Genomic DNA, 15,727 nt, shown 5'->3' on the forward strand with positions numbered 1-15,727 from the left:
TTACCCAAACCTCTGCTCCCCCATGGTAGTGGACTGTTTCTCAGTGACCTCATGTCCAATGCATGTCTTTGGTCCCTGCATCAGTCTTGGCCACATCAGAAGACCTTAGACCTCCGGAATGCAGGAGGAGCAGAGGCTGCAGGGGCTGGTCTAGCAGTGCAAAGAAGTCTGCAGGAGCATCAGGTAAGAAAAACTGCTTTTCCCAAGTTCCCTAGGCTTAAATAAACAGTTAACACTTTCAGTCTGGGCACAGTCCCACTACAATGTAGAACTTTTGGTTTTCCCGAAGAACAGCTTTAAACACATCGTTAAACGGACAGGAAACGCAGTCTGACATATTTAAGGAAATGGACTGAAATATAAGTAAAAGAGGATTAAATCTCTCAAGTGTCAGCCAAAATGACCTAATACAAGTAGAATCACGGTGACTATGTCAAGGAGTCTATTTAGAAGAAAAGGCCGGAGAGTGTCCAGAGCGCCTTTAAGAAGGCTGGAAGAAGATGAGGTCATTGCAAGTAACCGGCTGGAGGTTTGGCAGGAGTAGAGATGCGTGCTTGGTGCCAGCGGAGAAGTCTGCACTTTTCAGACGCAGATAATCTAGCCATCATTCCCACATAGGTTCTACTTGTTGAGAGCATGTCTGGCTTGAAATGTTAATTGGCAGAGAGGAAAACACGTGATTTCCAGATCAGCCCCAGCCTCGTCCATACACCTTCAGCTTTGTGACTTCATGACATTTTATAGGAAAAAGACAGGATCTGTATATTGTGCATGTGACTGCACAGATTAATAGTTTCCTAGAACCTGCAATATTCATCCTGGACTTCTTCTAAAATTCTGGCTAGATAAAAGCAGCAGACTTTACAGGTTATAAGTGTTCTGCTTGGAAAAAAATCTTCAGCAGGAACCTGCTTCCAAGAATTGGACCCGATCAGACCCTCCAGTCTCCTCTAGGGAGTGGCCGGTGTTGACAGTTGTTTGTTGACACCTACCGACATCTGATCCTATCTTGTCCGCTAAAAACAGACAGATGGAGATCCGTTCCCGATTCGTCTGGCAGATCGGATAGCAGTTTGGGGTAAATGGACAGATGGTCCATTCACATCTGACCACCAACAGAGGAAAGTGGGCTGTGTGTGTCTGCTCTGCATCGGCAGAGTGGACACGGACCAGCCACCAATCTGCTCAGTGGGGATTAGCAGACAGATTCCATGCTGAGCAGGTGGACTCCAACGGAGCCTGCCCCATGTGGGAGGGGCCTTCGACAAGCTGTATATTTTGTATGTATACAGATATGGATACATTTCGTTTTGAAGCGATGCCCAGCTTTTACTGTTCACCATCACAGCAGTGAGCTCTCGAACTCTGAGCTACTTGCATCAGGAAGAGAAAATGCATGTGAGGTTTGAATCAGAGAAAGAGCTCACTCCGGAGATAGTGGAGATAAACAGTCATAGCTGGGCTTCGCTTAGCAACATCCTAGCAAGGTCATGGTAGTTTTCATGATGTACATGAAAGGCCTACACCCAGGGCCATCTTACCCAATGGGCATGCTGGGAAGTTGCCCGGGGGCCCCACTTGCCCAGTGGGCCCCACCTGCTCAGCGACCCAGCCTCAGGTAAGCATTAGTCCCAATTCCTGTGTGCATTCCGCCGCCGAACTTAGCACGTGGCAAGCGCCTGTCGGCCCTGCGCTGCTGTCAGGCCACTTGGGCCGTGGAGGGGGAGCCCACAACTGCAGGAATGCCTGTCCTCCTCCACGGTGTAGGGGAAACCCAAGAATGGAAACAGGCACACACAGAACAGTCAAGTCTGACTCCTGTCCATGTGTGTGTTCACTGGACCCAGCCCCCGAACTTGGAAGCTGTCATTAGCCTGGCACTGCTATACCAATAAATATCACCTTACCGATAATTTGCATTTTTATTTGCGTGGGTGATTGTTTAGGCGGGCCCCAGTTCACTGCATTGCCCGGGGCCCTTTAATGCCCTTAAGATGGCACTGCCTACACCTATAGTAAAGGGCATTATTCAATTTTGGTCAAAGCTGCACAGCTCGTTTTCATCTACAAACAGCCCTTATCTGCGTAGGCATTGTTTTTGGAAAGGGGAACTAACCCTTTAAACCCTTATGGCAGGTTTGAACTGGATTGGTGGCTACACCAAAATTTAATGGGGAAGTCCACCCCAACACTAAAACCCCTACACCTACCGGCATCCACGATCTAAGATAACCTATCTAGCCCTGTAAAGAAGAAATCGGTATCCATACCTTTTCTGAAGCGGATCTGGTCTGGTCCCACTTTGAGCTGTCAGCGGTGGCTTCACTGTGGAAGCGGGTGCAGAGGCGGCCCATAGTAACTATGGTCGTCCTCACTTTCTATTCATTTCACAGCCGCTGACAGCTGTCTCCTCTGCAGAGCTTCTGGTGCTTGGGACTGGACAGGAGTGGCTTCAAAAAAGGGATGCATAGCAATTGCTTTTTTTTATAGGGATCGTGGATGCCTGTAGATATAGCGATTTTAGTGTTAGGGTGGACTTACCCTTTAACAAACTTAGTAATAGTAATTTACATCTGGCATTGAGCACGTGAAAGAGAGCAAGGAAACCGACAATAATTTTGGGAAGTCCTCTGCTGCAACCATGTACCCTCAGATGACAATTACTGAAAAAAGGGGGGTTATGAGGAACAAGCTGCTTGAAGTATTGGGCAGCTAAGCTCTGCTCCATTCATGCATCTCAAGGCTTCATTTTCAATCTAGACAGAAATGTGTATGTTTGAATAGTTACACAGCTTTACTGTATCATGACAACAGGTACAATCCGTGACAGCGTAATGTAACAATGCACACATGTTTCCAAGCAACAACTGCAACCACAATGACACAAAGTAAAAGAAAACGATCTAGTAAACAGGACATTCACCATTAAAACTAGATAACAAGAGACCAATTTAAATGGTTAGGTTTAACAGATGATTTATAATACTCCAGTCATGTAAAGAATAGGAACGATGCTGGAAAATGTTGGTCAGTTATCCATTCTAAAATGATCATGCAAGATTTTACAAAGAGAGCCAAAGCCCCAATGGCATTCAACATGCCCCATCTACTGCCTGCTGGGGAACACGATTATTCCTAATATAATGACCAGAAGCCATTCGTTAAAGGAGAAGTTCACCTTTGGGAACATGTTACATGTTTCATGCGTTTTGCAGGTGGAATTTGTAACATGTTCCCAATGCTGCAGCTACTGCCCGCCTGCCCCCCTCTCTGTACAGGAAGAAGTTTCCCACACTAGCTGTCACTTTATGAAATGAGCGCAGACATGCAGGGCTCCGCCCACACAGCCACGTCATCCAGTCACACAAGCTCTGTGTGTGAATGAACTACAAGCCCAGACATTCTTTGCAGCGGTCAGCTTGTAAATCTCTATAAACTACCATGGCACTGTGGAAGGGCCATTGTAGTTCATTGATTCCTGTCAGTATATCTGCTAGCCTGTATGGGATGTATGGGTATACCGAAAGATCTGAAGGAGACCTGCATGGCACCAGCGATCTGCTGATTCTCGGTTCAATGCTTTACAGGCTCCAAAAGAAAATAAATAAATGCACATGTTTTTACCTGCAAAAAGATGTGCATTTTTAATTTTTTCTAAAAGATGAACTTATCCCTTAAAGCTGAAAGCTTACATTAGTACAGCCTGGCACAAAGTATAAATTACTTATACATGATGGATCACTGGGGAAGCCAAAAAGCACTGCAGTAGTCAACACTACTACAATGCTAGCTGTGATCTTCCAAGTCCTTCTCCAGTTCTGTGGAAGCATCTTTCCCCCTGCACAATGACCACAGGGGGGTTTGCCCAGCACTGCTGCCATTGCTAGAATGCTTTATATTTTTGCATTCTCTGATTGGACAATTTGGAGATCATGAGATCACCACTCTTCATCTCCACCTTGTACAAATCAGGAACACCATGTATTTATTGGAAAAAAAAAAAAATAGAAGGCATTCTACGGCAGAAGTGTTGAGTGAGCAAACTCATGTACAGTGGGTCAGCCACTCACATTAAACCTAAAGAGGACACAGACCATTATGGCTATCACTGTAGTAGTGCTGACTACTACAGTGGTTTCCATCTTCCCCAGTCGTCCATCAGATATGCAAAATTAATACTTACATTGTGCCAAACTGGGCTTATGCAAGTATGCAATACACAATTACTGGAGTTCAACTTTATGGAGCTTAATTACAGTAAACCCCCGCTCCATCGCGGTTCCGTTTTTGCGGTCCCGGTAATTCGCGTTTTTTTTTTGTAATGTTATTTTACTATATCATTAAAAATGAAATATTTTTGTGTTTTCCATAGCTCTTGCTATGTCTCAGTATCTTTTATGTGTTTAAATTAGTTTCTATTGTTTTAAAAGTGTGTTTAAAGACCTTAAAATGCTTTTACACGTACAGTGACAGTAAAATAAACATGCCTACAATGCATTTTAATAGGGTTTTTATATTTTGCGGATTTTCACTTTTCGCGGCTGGGTCCGGAACGTAACCCCTGCAATGGAGGGGGGTTTACTGTATAATTATTCCCCCTTTATCTGACAAAAAATATAATGTATATATTTCTTTTACACTTTGAACACAGGCACCTTCTAGAACAGTGTTCCTCAACCAGAGTTCTGTGAAACCCCAGGGTTTCTCCTGAGATTGCTAGGAGTTCCTTGAGCAAAAGTGTGTTGTTCCCCACCTATACTGGCCTCCAATGCAAGGGATTACTTCTACACTGTTTATTAGTGGGCATCCCTATTAAAAAGCACCACAATTTTCTTGTCTTTTTACCAGGCCCAAGAACCTGAAAATTCCTTGGAGTAAAAGGTTTGAGAAAGGTTCTAGAACAACTGTAATTGCATAGATAACAAAGTCAACTTTCCTCCTACCAAAACTTCCTCATTGTTAGTCACCGCTTTATCATTTAACAAAGCCACCTGTAGCGTCTAACTGCTGGAGATCTACAAGTCCCATTGACTATTAGACATATTAGAACTTGTATATCCGCAGTAGCTGAAGCCCCACATAACTGAAATCAGTTGCTGGATGAAAAATTCTATCACTCTTAAGATGCCAGAACATTTTATCATCAAGCCAAAATATGGAGATGGTCTCCAGACCACAGCTGAAGTATAGGATCCAAATTGGATGAGAGGCTTTTAGCAGCAGAACATAGAAATGTTTTCCTTCCAATGGATATATTTTTATTTCACTTCTAACATGTCAGCAGAATTAGCCTCAGAATTTCTTCAAGGATTTCTCACATGCTGCAAATACTGATCTCCATGACAACCCGATTCCTTTCACAAACACAGGGTAGGAGGATCAGCAGCCGATTTATAGAAATGATCTAATCGCATAAGCGCTCTTGACTTTAAGATGGAAACCAAATGGCTTTCTGAAAGCATTTTCCTTTCCTACAGAAGCACAGTGACAGCATTTGGCTCCATATTCCTCACCTCACAGGTTACATTTATTAGGAATAATGGAATTATCATCTGACTAGAACAAGGCATTGGTTCCAAAGTAAATGCAGACTTCTGTGAACAGTCCATCGGTTGCCAATTTGTTTCCTTGTCTCATTGATGCACACACTTTAAAAAGCAGTATTTTAGAATTTAATCAGCACGATATAAAGAAATATAGGGGCTAAAATACTTTCCATTCGTTGGGCTAAAACTTTGGCTCCCCCCAAAGCAAGTTACCTGTGTTCAGGCAATGGTCATGTGGGGGTCTGCAGTGAAGAGGAGGGTATCAGGAGATTGCTAAAGAACATGCTCCGACTACCTAGCTCTGTCTGACCATCTGTACCACATCATCCCTTAACAGAGACCACGTGACCAATGCTGTTGCCAGATTCGTACTTATAACAGGAAAAAGTATGTTGGGCATCATTCAATCCAGGAAACTGAGGATATCTAGCTGTGAAAAGGGAATTACTGCTACGAACAGTTTTGGACTGAAGGAGTGTATTGCAGAATTTTAATTTTCACATTTAAAAAAAATGTTTTTCCTGGAGTTGGGCTATAAAGCCAATGGCTCTGGGCGTATAAGACGACCCCCCTAATTTTCAAGTTAAAACATAGGTTTGGGGCTATACTCACCGTATAAGACTACCCCCCTTCCGAAGCAAGGCAACACCATTGAAAAACATCAGATTTCTCATAGATCTCCAAGGTACCCCAAGTACTGTTTTACGTGTAATCTCTCATAATATCTCCAAGGTACCTTAAGTATTACTAGTCGATGTAATCTCAAGACGCTGGCTGTGTGGAAATCCTGTACCGGTATACCGTATGTACTGTAGCTTCGGCTACATACAGTATACCGCGCTGAGCCAATCACAGTGAGCGATATATTCTATTTTTGAATGCAAAGCCTGCTTGGATTGGCAGAGTCAAAGAGGCGGGCTGATGTTACTCCGCCAATCCGAGCAGGCTTTGCATTCAATAATAGAATACATTGCTCACTGTGATTGGCTCAGCGCGGTACGCTATATGTAGCCGAAGCTATGGTACAGTATACCGGTACAGGATTTCCACACAGCCAGCGCCTTGAGAGATTACATCTACCGGTAATACTTATACTTAGGTTACCTTGGAGATATACTTGGCGTATAAGACAACCCCCCCATTTTTGGGGGATTTTTTTGAGGTTCAAAAGTAGTCTTATATGCCAGAAAATACAGTATTTTCAGGAGGTTGTCATACTTCTCTTGCAACAAATTGTAGGTATGTGGTCTCCTCTTAGTTTAATGATACTTAGGTTTGCTTTTTCTCTTTTTTTTCCCCCCCACAGGCTACTAAAATAACCAAAATTGGTTTTCGGTATAAAAATTTGTCGCACACCAGTTATAAAATTTTTTATTTAAATCTATAAGTGTAGAAAGAGGTGTCATTTTTTTTTTTGTAGTGCTAGGCAGGTCTGTTGTCATACGTCAAATTATTTTCATGCATTTTGATGTACATGGATGCGTGTTTTTAATGCATTTTTAAATTTAGAATGGATAGGTTTAACAGCCATTGATGACGGCTTGTTAATACATGTCACCAAAGCATCAAAAACACGTTCTAAATGTTTTTGATGCTCTACGACTGACTTCTTTGGTCCTCCCAGTGTAGTAAAATGCAGAATAAACTGAGAGACATGGTAGAGATGGAGAGTTGTATTTTTCAAAAAGCACTGTGCTCCTAAAAAGGGGAACAGACCCTTTTTTAATGAAGGGACAACTGGACACGTGTTTTAGCGTGTTGCCACTGGTTGAAGCTTAAACAGTGTAAATGGGTTCCATAATAAAAGCATTCTGCTGACATGCGGAAACAAGGATGAAGATCGCTACAGCTACTTTTCTGAGTTGAAGTTCTCAAGTACAGATTTAAAACTACAGTGGAGGGAAAACCTATTTTATTTACGTCCTGCTAAAACAATTACTGCTGTCTAAGTATCGACATCCTGCCTGCGGGACAATTACATCCGCTCCATGAGACACAAGTCTTCTGAAAAGGCAGTGAGGAAAGCAGACAAGGTGATGTGACTGTTGGGAGTCTTAGGCTGGCTCAGACTCTGAACCCGTTCTTCATTAGCAGCTAACTTGTAGGACACAAAATGTGAGAGAGGAGGCTGCTGCCAGCATTGGCAGGAGCTTCAGGAAAGATTCAGAACATTAGCAGCAGACTGGCTTCTGTTTTCTGCTACACAGCTATACATAAATCCAATTCCTGGAGCCCCGGTATGTAATAACAGTCGCTGGACACTGTCTAATACATAGATCAGAGTACTTCTGAAAAACAGTGTTATATAAGAGTGCACACATGCCTTTGGGAAAGGAAAACATTCAGTGTGTATGGATTGCTGTACTGGGAGTAGACGAGTACACAAACAGATGTGTTAACAATGAAATCATGTGTGGCCTGGCAACAGAACTTTTTTACGTGGAACCCCAACCCCCATTTTCTTTTGGTTTGGGATACAGTGTGGAATGGTTACAAAAAAATCAGAAGTTTTAATTGTTTTTTGCTCTAATTACTGCTTTGGGGAAAGTTGGCATTGGAAGCTGGAAAAGTCCTTAAAGAGGTTGTACACTCGTTCAAAAAAAATTTTTTTTTCTTACAACCTGCAAGAGAAAGACATAATGAGCTAGTATGCATCGCATACTAGCTCATTATGAAATACTTACCTTAGAACGAGCCCCCGCCGTGCCGCTCTCTTACCTGTATGACGAGCGACATGTTCAGTCGCCCGTCTTCCGGGATCGCGGCATCCGGCCATCTGATTGGCCGGAGCCGCGGTGACGTCACTCCCGCGCACGCGTGCGGGAGCCGACGGTCACGGCACGGGGCTCTGAAGGAACGGCACGATCAGCCGTTCCTTCAGAGCGCATGCGCCAGTGACGTCACTGGCTGCATTAAAGGTAAATATCTCCTAAACTGTACATGTTTAGGAGATATTTACAGTACCTATAGGTAAGCCTTATCATAGGCTTACCTATAGGTACAACTTCCTGAGGAGGGTTTACTTCCTCTTTAACAGCAAAACCATTCTAACCATTTCTCGCTTTACCAAAAGTAAAGTTTTTTTGCTGCCTGTAACCCTGTTAAATGGTCGTACGCTATACAGTTTGATTGTACAATATCTGTATAATCCTGTTTAGATTTACCATAAACTATATAAACCTGAAACAATTCATGCAATTAGTACCAAATCCGGTGTTCTAAAATTTAGTCGCTTCCGGGGACACTCCGTCACCACCAGCTGCTGCGAGCCCCGGTGCGCATGTGCACAAGGCATTTTCAAGTTCCGATGAAATTCTAAGACTTACGAACAGCTGACTGAGAGGAGGAGGGGCTGAGGTGGGACGCACACACCGCTGCGGGATAATGTTACAACACCGCAGCGTCATCGAGCAAGGAACATGTTGCAGAGCTGACTTAGAGGAGGCGGGAAGGAAGTGAATACTCATACTAAATAGTAATGATAAAAAAAAAAAAAAAAAAAGAAATACTAAACATTTTTTATCATTACTATTTAGTATGAGTATTCACTTCCTTCCCGCCTCCTCTTAAGTCAGCTCTGCAACATGTTCCTTGCTCGATGACGTGGCGGTGTTGTAACATTAGCCAGCAGCGGTGTGTGCGTCCCACCTCAGCCCCTCCTCCTCTCAGTCAGCTGTTCGTAAGTCTTAGAATTTCATCGGACCTTGAAAATGCCTTGTGCGCATGCGCACCGGGGCTCGCATCAGCTGGGTTATGACGTAGCGTCACCGGAAGAGACGAGGGTCCGGAATTTTCATGGGTCCGACGAAATTTTAGAACACCGGCAGGCCTCTGCACTTTATGGTAAATCTACAGGAGATTGTAGAGTTTATGGTCAGTTTTGAGAGATTTTTTCCTGTCTAAAGTGGCCACAGAATAACAGATTTCCTCCACCCAAACAAACAAACAAGGTGGGTGGTGTTATCAGTCCCTGTTAAACTGGCTGAAATTTAATCAGTATGTGGCCAGCTTTAGTGATAGTAAAGTGAGGGATAATGTCTTGGCTCTAACTCCTCATTAAGGTCAATACACACAATCAGAAAATCATACGAAAAATACCGCATTCAAAGAGATCGTACGATAATCTGATCATTCATACACAGCTTTCCGACCATGACAATTCATGCAAAATTATCTGATGAAACAAGCATGAAAATTTTAATTTGATTGTCATTTAAAGCAGAGGTAAACCCATCAATTTAAGAGTTTCAAAAAACAACTACATTCCCATGCATGCAGGGAAGGCTAACGGTCACATTGGTTGTGCTCTCAACCAATCCAATAACTATTGTCATAACTGATCATATGTGCAGCATCATGGCAGTTGACGATCAGAGACCAAGATGGTAGATTCCTTGGCTGAAAATAAGAGGGTTTACCTCCACTTTAATCAGTACAGTTGTAAAACACAATAAATTACAACACTCACGGATCATTATTCTGTTGTACCGCATGAGAACTTTCGTAACCTTTTATTTTCGAAAAGGCTAGCATGCTAAATAAAAACAAAACGGACAATCATTTGTCCGATAATCTTGTGTGTATGAGGCATTACTCCATCTACAACCAAAAAGGAAAAGATTTTTTATGTCTAGTTTAGGAAGATCACTGGTCTACTTGAAAAGACAGAGTGATATTGCTGGCATGGTGTTTAAGTAAGTGGTTTTTAATATCACAAAGTTTAACTACTTTGTACTGGAAGAGTAGCAAAAAACCATACCGTTTATTACCTTTCTGGTCCAAGCTAGCTCAGGGATTCAGTGTAACTTAAGTTTCAAAGAATCTAAAAACTCTTTATTTGAAGGAACCAACAATTTAGTAGCAATCGTTCACTAAAGAGGTATTTATGAATTCAGAAACGCTCATTGTAACAGTTTCCATAGGTATTAGCTTATTGCTTGCATGACCATAGACACTTGAGTCTGCATAACAAAGCTGGCCATAGACGGTTTGAATAAACTTGAATGTACCAAGTCCAGCCTGCTGGATTCACTTGCGATTATTGCTAGCGGCTGCTATAGCCACTAGCAATAATCATGGTCTTCTCCCGGCAGGGACGGCTATCCCCGCTTGCCAGGAGCAGACAATTGCTCTGCAAGAAGGACTTCCCTGTTAGCACTGACTGTATTGATGGGGGAATCGTGCAAATTTCTTTCCTGTAAAGAAATAAATTTGTACCGTCTATGGCCTGCCTAAGGCTTGTAGTTAAAGTGGTAATCGAGTATGGGACTGTTATCTGATACGGTTATGCACATTTTTATCGGCTTGAAAGCAGCAATGGTCAGACTTTAGGAGGCTTCTCAAGTCGGACATTAATGGAGAAAAATCAGCCTCAGATGAGTAAAAAAGGTAATAAAGGGAGAAAATGACGTTGTTCAACCATAAGGAAGAATTTTTGCACCTTTCATAGGTAAACCTGCACAATTCCAATGTTTTAAAACAAAATATTCATATTTAGCATAGTCCCAGGTAGGACTTGTGGTCTTTACATTATATATTTGTTGCACATCCACTATACATATTATACAAGTAATGCCCTAAAATTATCTATCAGTATATAGATAAAGAAAGTTGAAGTTTAAGCGATACAAGGGATTTTGCTGAATTAAATCTTTTGGGATTTCTTACATCAGAAAGGATGAAGGGGTCAATGGTATCCAAAAAGCTTGCATCTGCACTAACCTAAAGCTGTACTCCAGATAGGACCTACATTGCATATGTCATACTTTAGAGGCCGCTGATAAAGTTGACAAATCAATGTATTAGTCAGCGCTACTGGAATGATAGCCAAGATCTTCCAGGTCCTGTGCTAAGTGGCTTCCCCAATACACACTGACCAATACACACTGACCACAGGGAGTCATCTTGTATAGATAGATAGATAGATAGATAGAGATATATATATATATATATATATATATATATATATCTCTATCTATCTATCTATCTATCTTGTTGTAAGGTGTTATGTAGATGGCGGCAGTGGCAGGTGGTGGACCTCCAGTGGTCAGTTTGCAGGAGTTAAGCTACTTGCACAGGACCTGGAAGATTGCAGCTATCACTGTTGGTAGTGCCGACTACTACCGTGATTGTCAGTTTGGCCCTTTAGGTATGAGATATGCATATGTACATTGGTACAAACTGGACCAATGGCATATATGCAATAAAGATCATACCTACAGAAGATCTCAGCTTTAAGTTAGCTAATAAAGGATGTCACTTAATGGCAAATGCGATACAATAATCTACGATGGCTAGGATAGAAGACCGATAATCTACTACATACCATTGGCATGGGCTCCATGGCCTCCTGCTTGATGGGTACTGGATCAAACATCAGCATTATGACATCAATACCACTGTTGCGTTCTTATCTGAAAAAGAGAAAAGATGAAACACTGTTACAACTTTGCAGTCCAAAACTTTTTTTGCCCCAAATTAAATAGATAAGCAGATACAGAAACAAACAGAACACAGCATTGTCATCTTTTACATCCTAAAATAAAAATAAATGGTCAGCCTTCTGCCAATACATTGTATAAACCGGGAATGAAGTAAAACCAAACTCCCACCAACCGGCAGGCTTAGCAATTGGTGTAGAATAGAGGATTGTATACACATGTATGAATATTCTAATGCAGACAGATCAGATGTTTTCTTATATTCCGAGACAATCAAAATGTACCAGTAAAAAAAGGTGGTCAATGTGCTCGCGGTTTATAATAAAATGCAAACACATTTTATATACACTTCCTTCAGTGTGAGTGAACCAGTTGATCTTACTGCATAAAATGATACTGTAGGCAAATGCATGCTTTAGTTAGAACAATCGTGTACACATCAAACTTCGTTAGAAAGTCACTAAGTGTCCCCCCCCCCCCCCCCCCTCACAAAGCACCAAATACATTATAATAAAAATAAAATTATTTTTTCCAGATAGGTCTCCAGTAAGACTATAAAGACAGACCACAGCAACAAATTGTCCTGGGCACTTTTTTAATGGCCAAGAATACTCATTTCCAAAATGAAGGACAAGCATCTAGGATCAGGTTCCACTGCTTACATGCACCAAGTGTAATCTCTTTAAAATATAGGAAACAATCGCTATGGATTACTGCAAATAATTGTTTACAGTAATGCCTTACTTTAGATGCTAGAATACTTAAAATATTTCCAACCTGCACCCATCAGATACGAACACTGAATGCATAGCACGGTCCCCTTGTCATTAACTCAATATAAAAAAAAGAAAGGTGTTGCAACTTACAATGGATGAACCTACATTCACATAAGCCATCTGTATGTTCTAGCCCATTACTATGATAATAGTGTGGCACTGATTGGGGTTAGAGAGAAAAGTCTAATGCACAAAAGGAACAAAGGAATACATGCTGCATGCTTGAAGAGAAAAAATGCTGACCGAGGTCATCTGAGAATAGTTTTTGTGTTGTTGCTACAAAACAAAATTTTACTTCCTCAAGTGCTTCTGCTCTGACAGCGAGAGAATTATACAGGAGGTAACAAATCTCCTTTTTACTATATGAAAGTAGAACAGGAAATTGGGTTTGTTTGATACAAGATCTGCTCTGATTAAAATTTAATTTGACAACTGGGTCAAAGTGACGAAAAGGGGTGAATTATGTTATTAATGCAATAAAAGAAACAATTTGCCTTTAGACAGAATTTCATTTTGCTCACCTATTCATACCTTTAAATGGCCAGTAGATGGCATTGGTTTGTTGTGCCATGACAAGATGCCACCTAGCAGTAGTAGTGAGATCAAAAGACACCTCTGTATGTTATATTCCTATGTGGGTCTCGGAGACTGGCAGTGGAAATAACAGATTGTGTGTGCTATGTTTTAAACTATGTAGCTCAAAATCAAATCTTGTCAATTTGTAAATATACTTTATGCAGGTTTTTTTTTTTGCCTTCTTATTAGATCACATTACGGGTGGTTGAGAGAAGACTACAATAGGACTGCACTAGGGGTGACCATCTTAAATCCGCACCTGGTTGTATTGCAAGGCACCCCAGCTGCGGTTGAGAGAAGACTACAATAGGACTGCACTAGGGGTGACCATCTTAAATCCGCACCTGGTTGTATTGTAAGGCACCCCAGCTCGAAGCTCCCCTACCATGAAGATGCTCTGTCGATCTCCACTTGGAGATTAATTTTATCTAAAGGCAAAATTCATGTTACTGTAACAAAATTATTTTCACCATTTGCTATGCTTTTTCAAAGCATCAGTAGAATTACCTCTGATGTCAGCAGAGCTCACACAACAGTAAGAGAAGGAGAGTGATGGAAGAACTTAACAAATGTGGATCTTCACATTGGAGCAGTGGAGGAAACTAGCATTTCACATGAGGCAACCTAATCATCAACCACAGCAGTACCAAAACACCAGTCAGCTTATATAAAAGGGCAAAATGATATGTGCTGATATACACATGTAAGCGGTTCAGGGATCAAAGCTATTTCAAAGACAGTTCACACAAGGGAGATAATAGCTTCCCGCAGTCCCATGGTGAGACATTACAGACAGAGAGCCTATATTCTTTGCAGGCTAATATAAAATAAAATTTTCAGGCCTCAGGGAAACATTGCTAAAAGCAGTTCATTGTGGGGGGAATGATGAACAAAGAATGAATGCCACCCTTACAGCATTGATAAAATTGCCAAGTGGCGTTGGTGCTGGAACTGTGCAAGCACTGTCAAATGTGGGGTTTATCAATCCATTGGGGGGGTTCAATTAATAAAATGCTTCTTATATTGATGGTCAATAGGAGGAATGCAACCCTAATGCCTACTACACACGATCATAATATCCTACAATTAAAAATGCAGCTTTCAAAGTGATCGTACAACAATCTGATCGTTAGTACATAACTTTCAAGAGCCAATCAGGACAGATGTCTGGTACAATACCAGAACATGCACTTTTCATTAAAAACCGGTACAGTATTCGTCTGGGAAAACAGAAGAACAAGGACATGCATGCTCAGAAACGACATTACAATACAACACATTACGTCACTTCCGAAGTTGTATTCTGTTGTATGAGAATTTTTGTAACCTCTTCATTTTTGATATGAGACTATCAATGTGTACAAGACTTTACAGACAGCTAAAAAAAAAAATAAAAAAAAAATAAAAGGATTATTGGAATCATGCCTTTGGCTCAGCCAAATAGTGTTGGTCCTGGAATTATGAAGGTACCATCAAATGGAAGATGAATGCGTTGAAGCAACCTCTGAAGGAACCCTAGGGGTGTATGGAACCCTGACTGAGAATGACTAACTTCTAATATAAAGCAATATTACACAAGCTACAGTTGAAATATCATAGGTTAGGTTTTGGCTGGACCCCTTAATCACGTTCAGTGAATCTCTTCACTTAGGGCCCAAATCACGTTCAGTGGATCTCTTCACTTAGGGCCCAAGCAGTTATATAATAAATACATTAAATGTACTACAAAGAAAACTGAGTCTAGGAAAGCTAGCTACGCGTTTTAAAACCTATTCTAAACAGACAGCTCTCTTTTTGGGACCAAACAAATTATAAACATTTATAAGGAAACAGGAGCCACCACAGCCGTAACAAGACAGGAGATAAAATAAACAAGGAAGGCCTGCTGACAGCGCAATGATCATGATTTTCTTGGGTAGTCTGTATGACCTTTGCTCAGATTTGCATAAAACTCTCCATAGCTGCTGCATTCCTGGAATCAAGTGGTCCATATCATTGCACTGCTACTGCAAGTTTCCTTATAGTCCTCAGTAAATCTTTTCACACAGTCTATTTCCATGGTGCAGACAGGCAGGGCTGTGCTTTCTATGTTCTTGCTACTGTTGATAAGTGTGATGGTGAAAGGTCAAATGACATCATTGTGTGTTTAATACATGGCTGTTTTGATGCCCTTTCATGGTGAGCACAGTACTGTGGCTCTATATTTGCACAAATTTGTTTTTCGGGGCTGCCGGTAATTTCCTGTTCAAGCATGAAAAGTGTCTTAGCTGTACCTGCGTTGACCCGTGTTAGGAGAGAGAAGCAGATACAGATCTTGGACAATACTTAATACTGTAACCTAGTTGTTTTGTAAATTTTGCACTTTAATAAGCAACACTATTAATCATTC

The 15,727-nt window shown here is 41.4% G+C and overlaps 1 protein-coding gene across 2 annotated transcripts in view; it reads right to left on the reverse strand.

The window, feature by feature from the left end:
- The window catches only part of KLF3 (KLF transcription factor 3), an 81,820-nt gene that overhangs the window by 16,763 nt on the left and 49,330 nt on the right, over nt 1-15,727 (reverse strand). The window contains exon 1 of one of the 2 annotated variants that reach the window (XM_082270785.1): nt 11,872-11,940. In XM_082270785.1, coding sequence (XP_082126911.1) covers nt 11,872-11,928 — 57 coding nt within the window. In that variant the 5' untranslated portion in view covers nt 11,929-11,940. Of the gene's footprint in view, nt 1-11,871; nt 11,960-15,727 lie in introns of those variants that run through there. The other variant, XM_082270784.1, reaches the window with a different exon arrangement.

The sequence above is a fragment of the Pelophylax lessonae genome (genome assembly GCF_965119305.1).
Source record: "Pelophylax lessonae genome assembly, chromosome: 1".
Classification (NCBI taxonomy): Eukaryota; Metazoa; Chordata; class Amphibia; order Anura; family Ranidae; genus Pelophylax; species Pelophylax lessonae.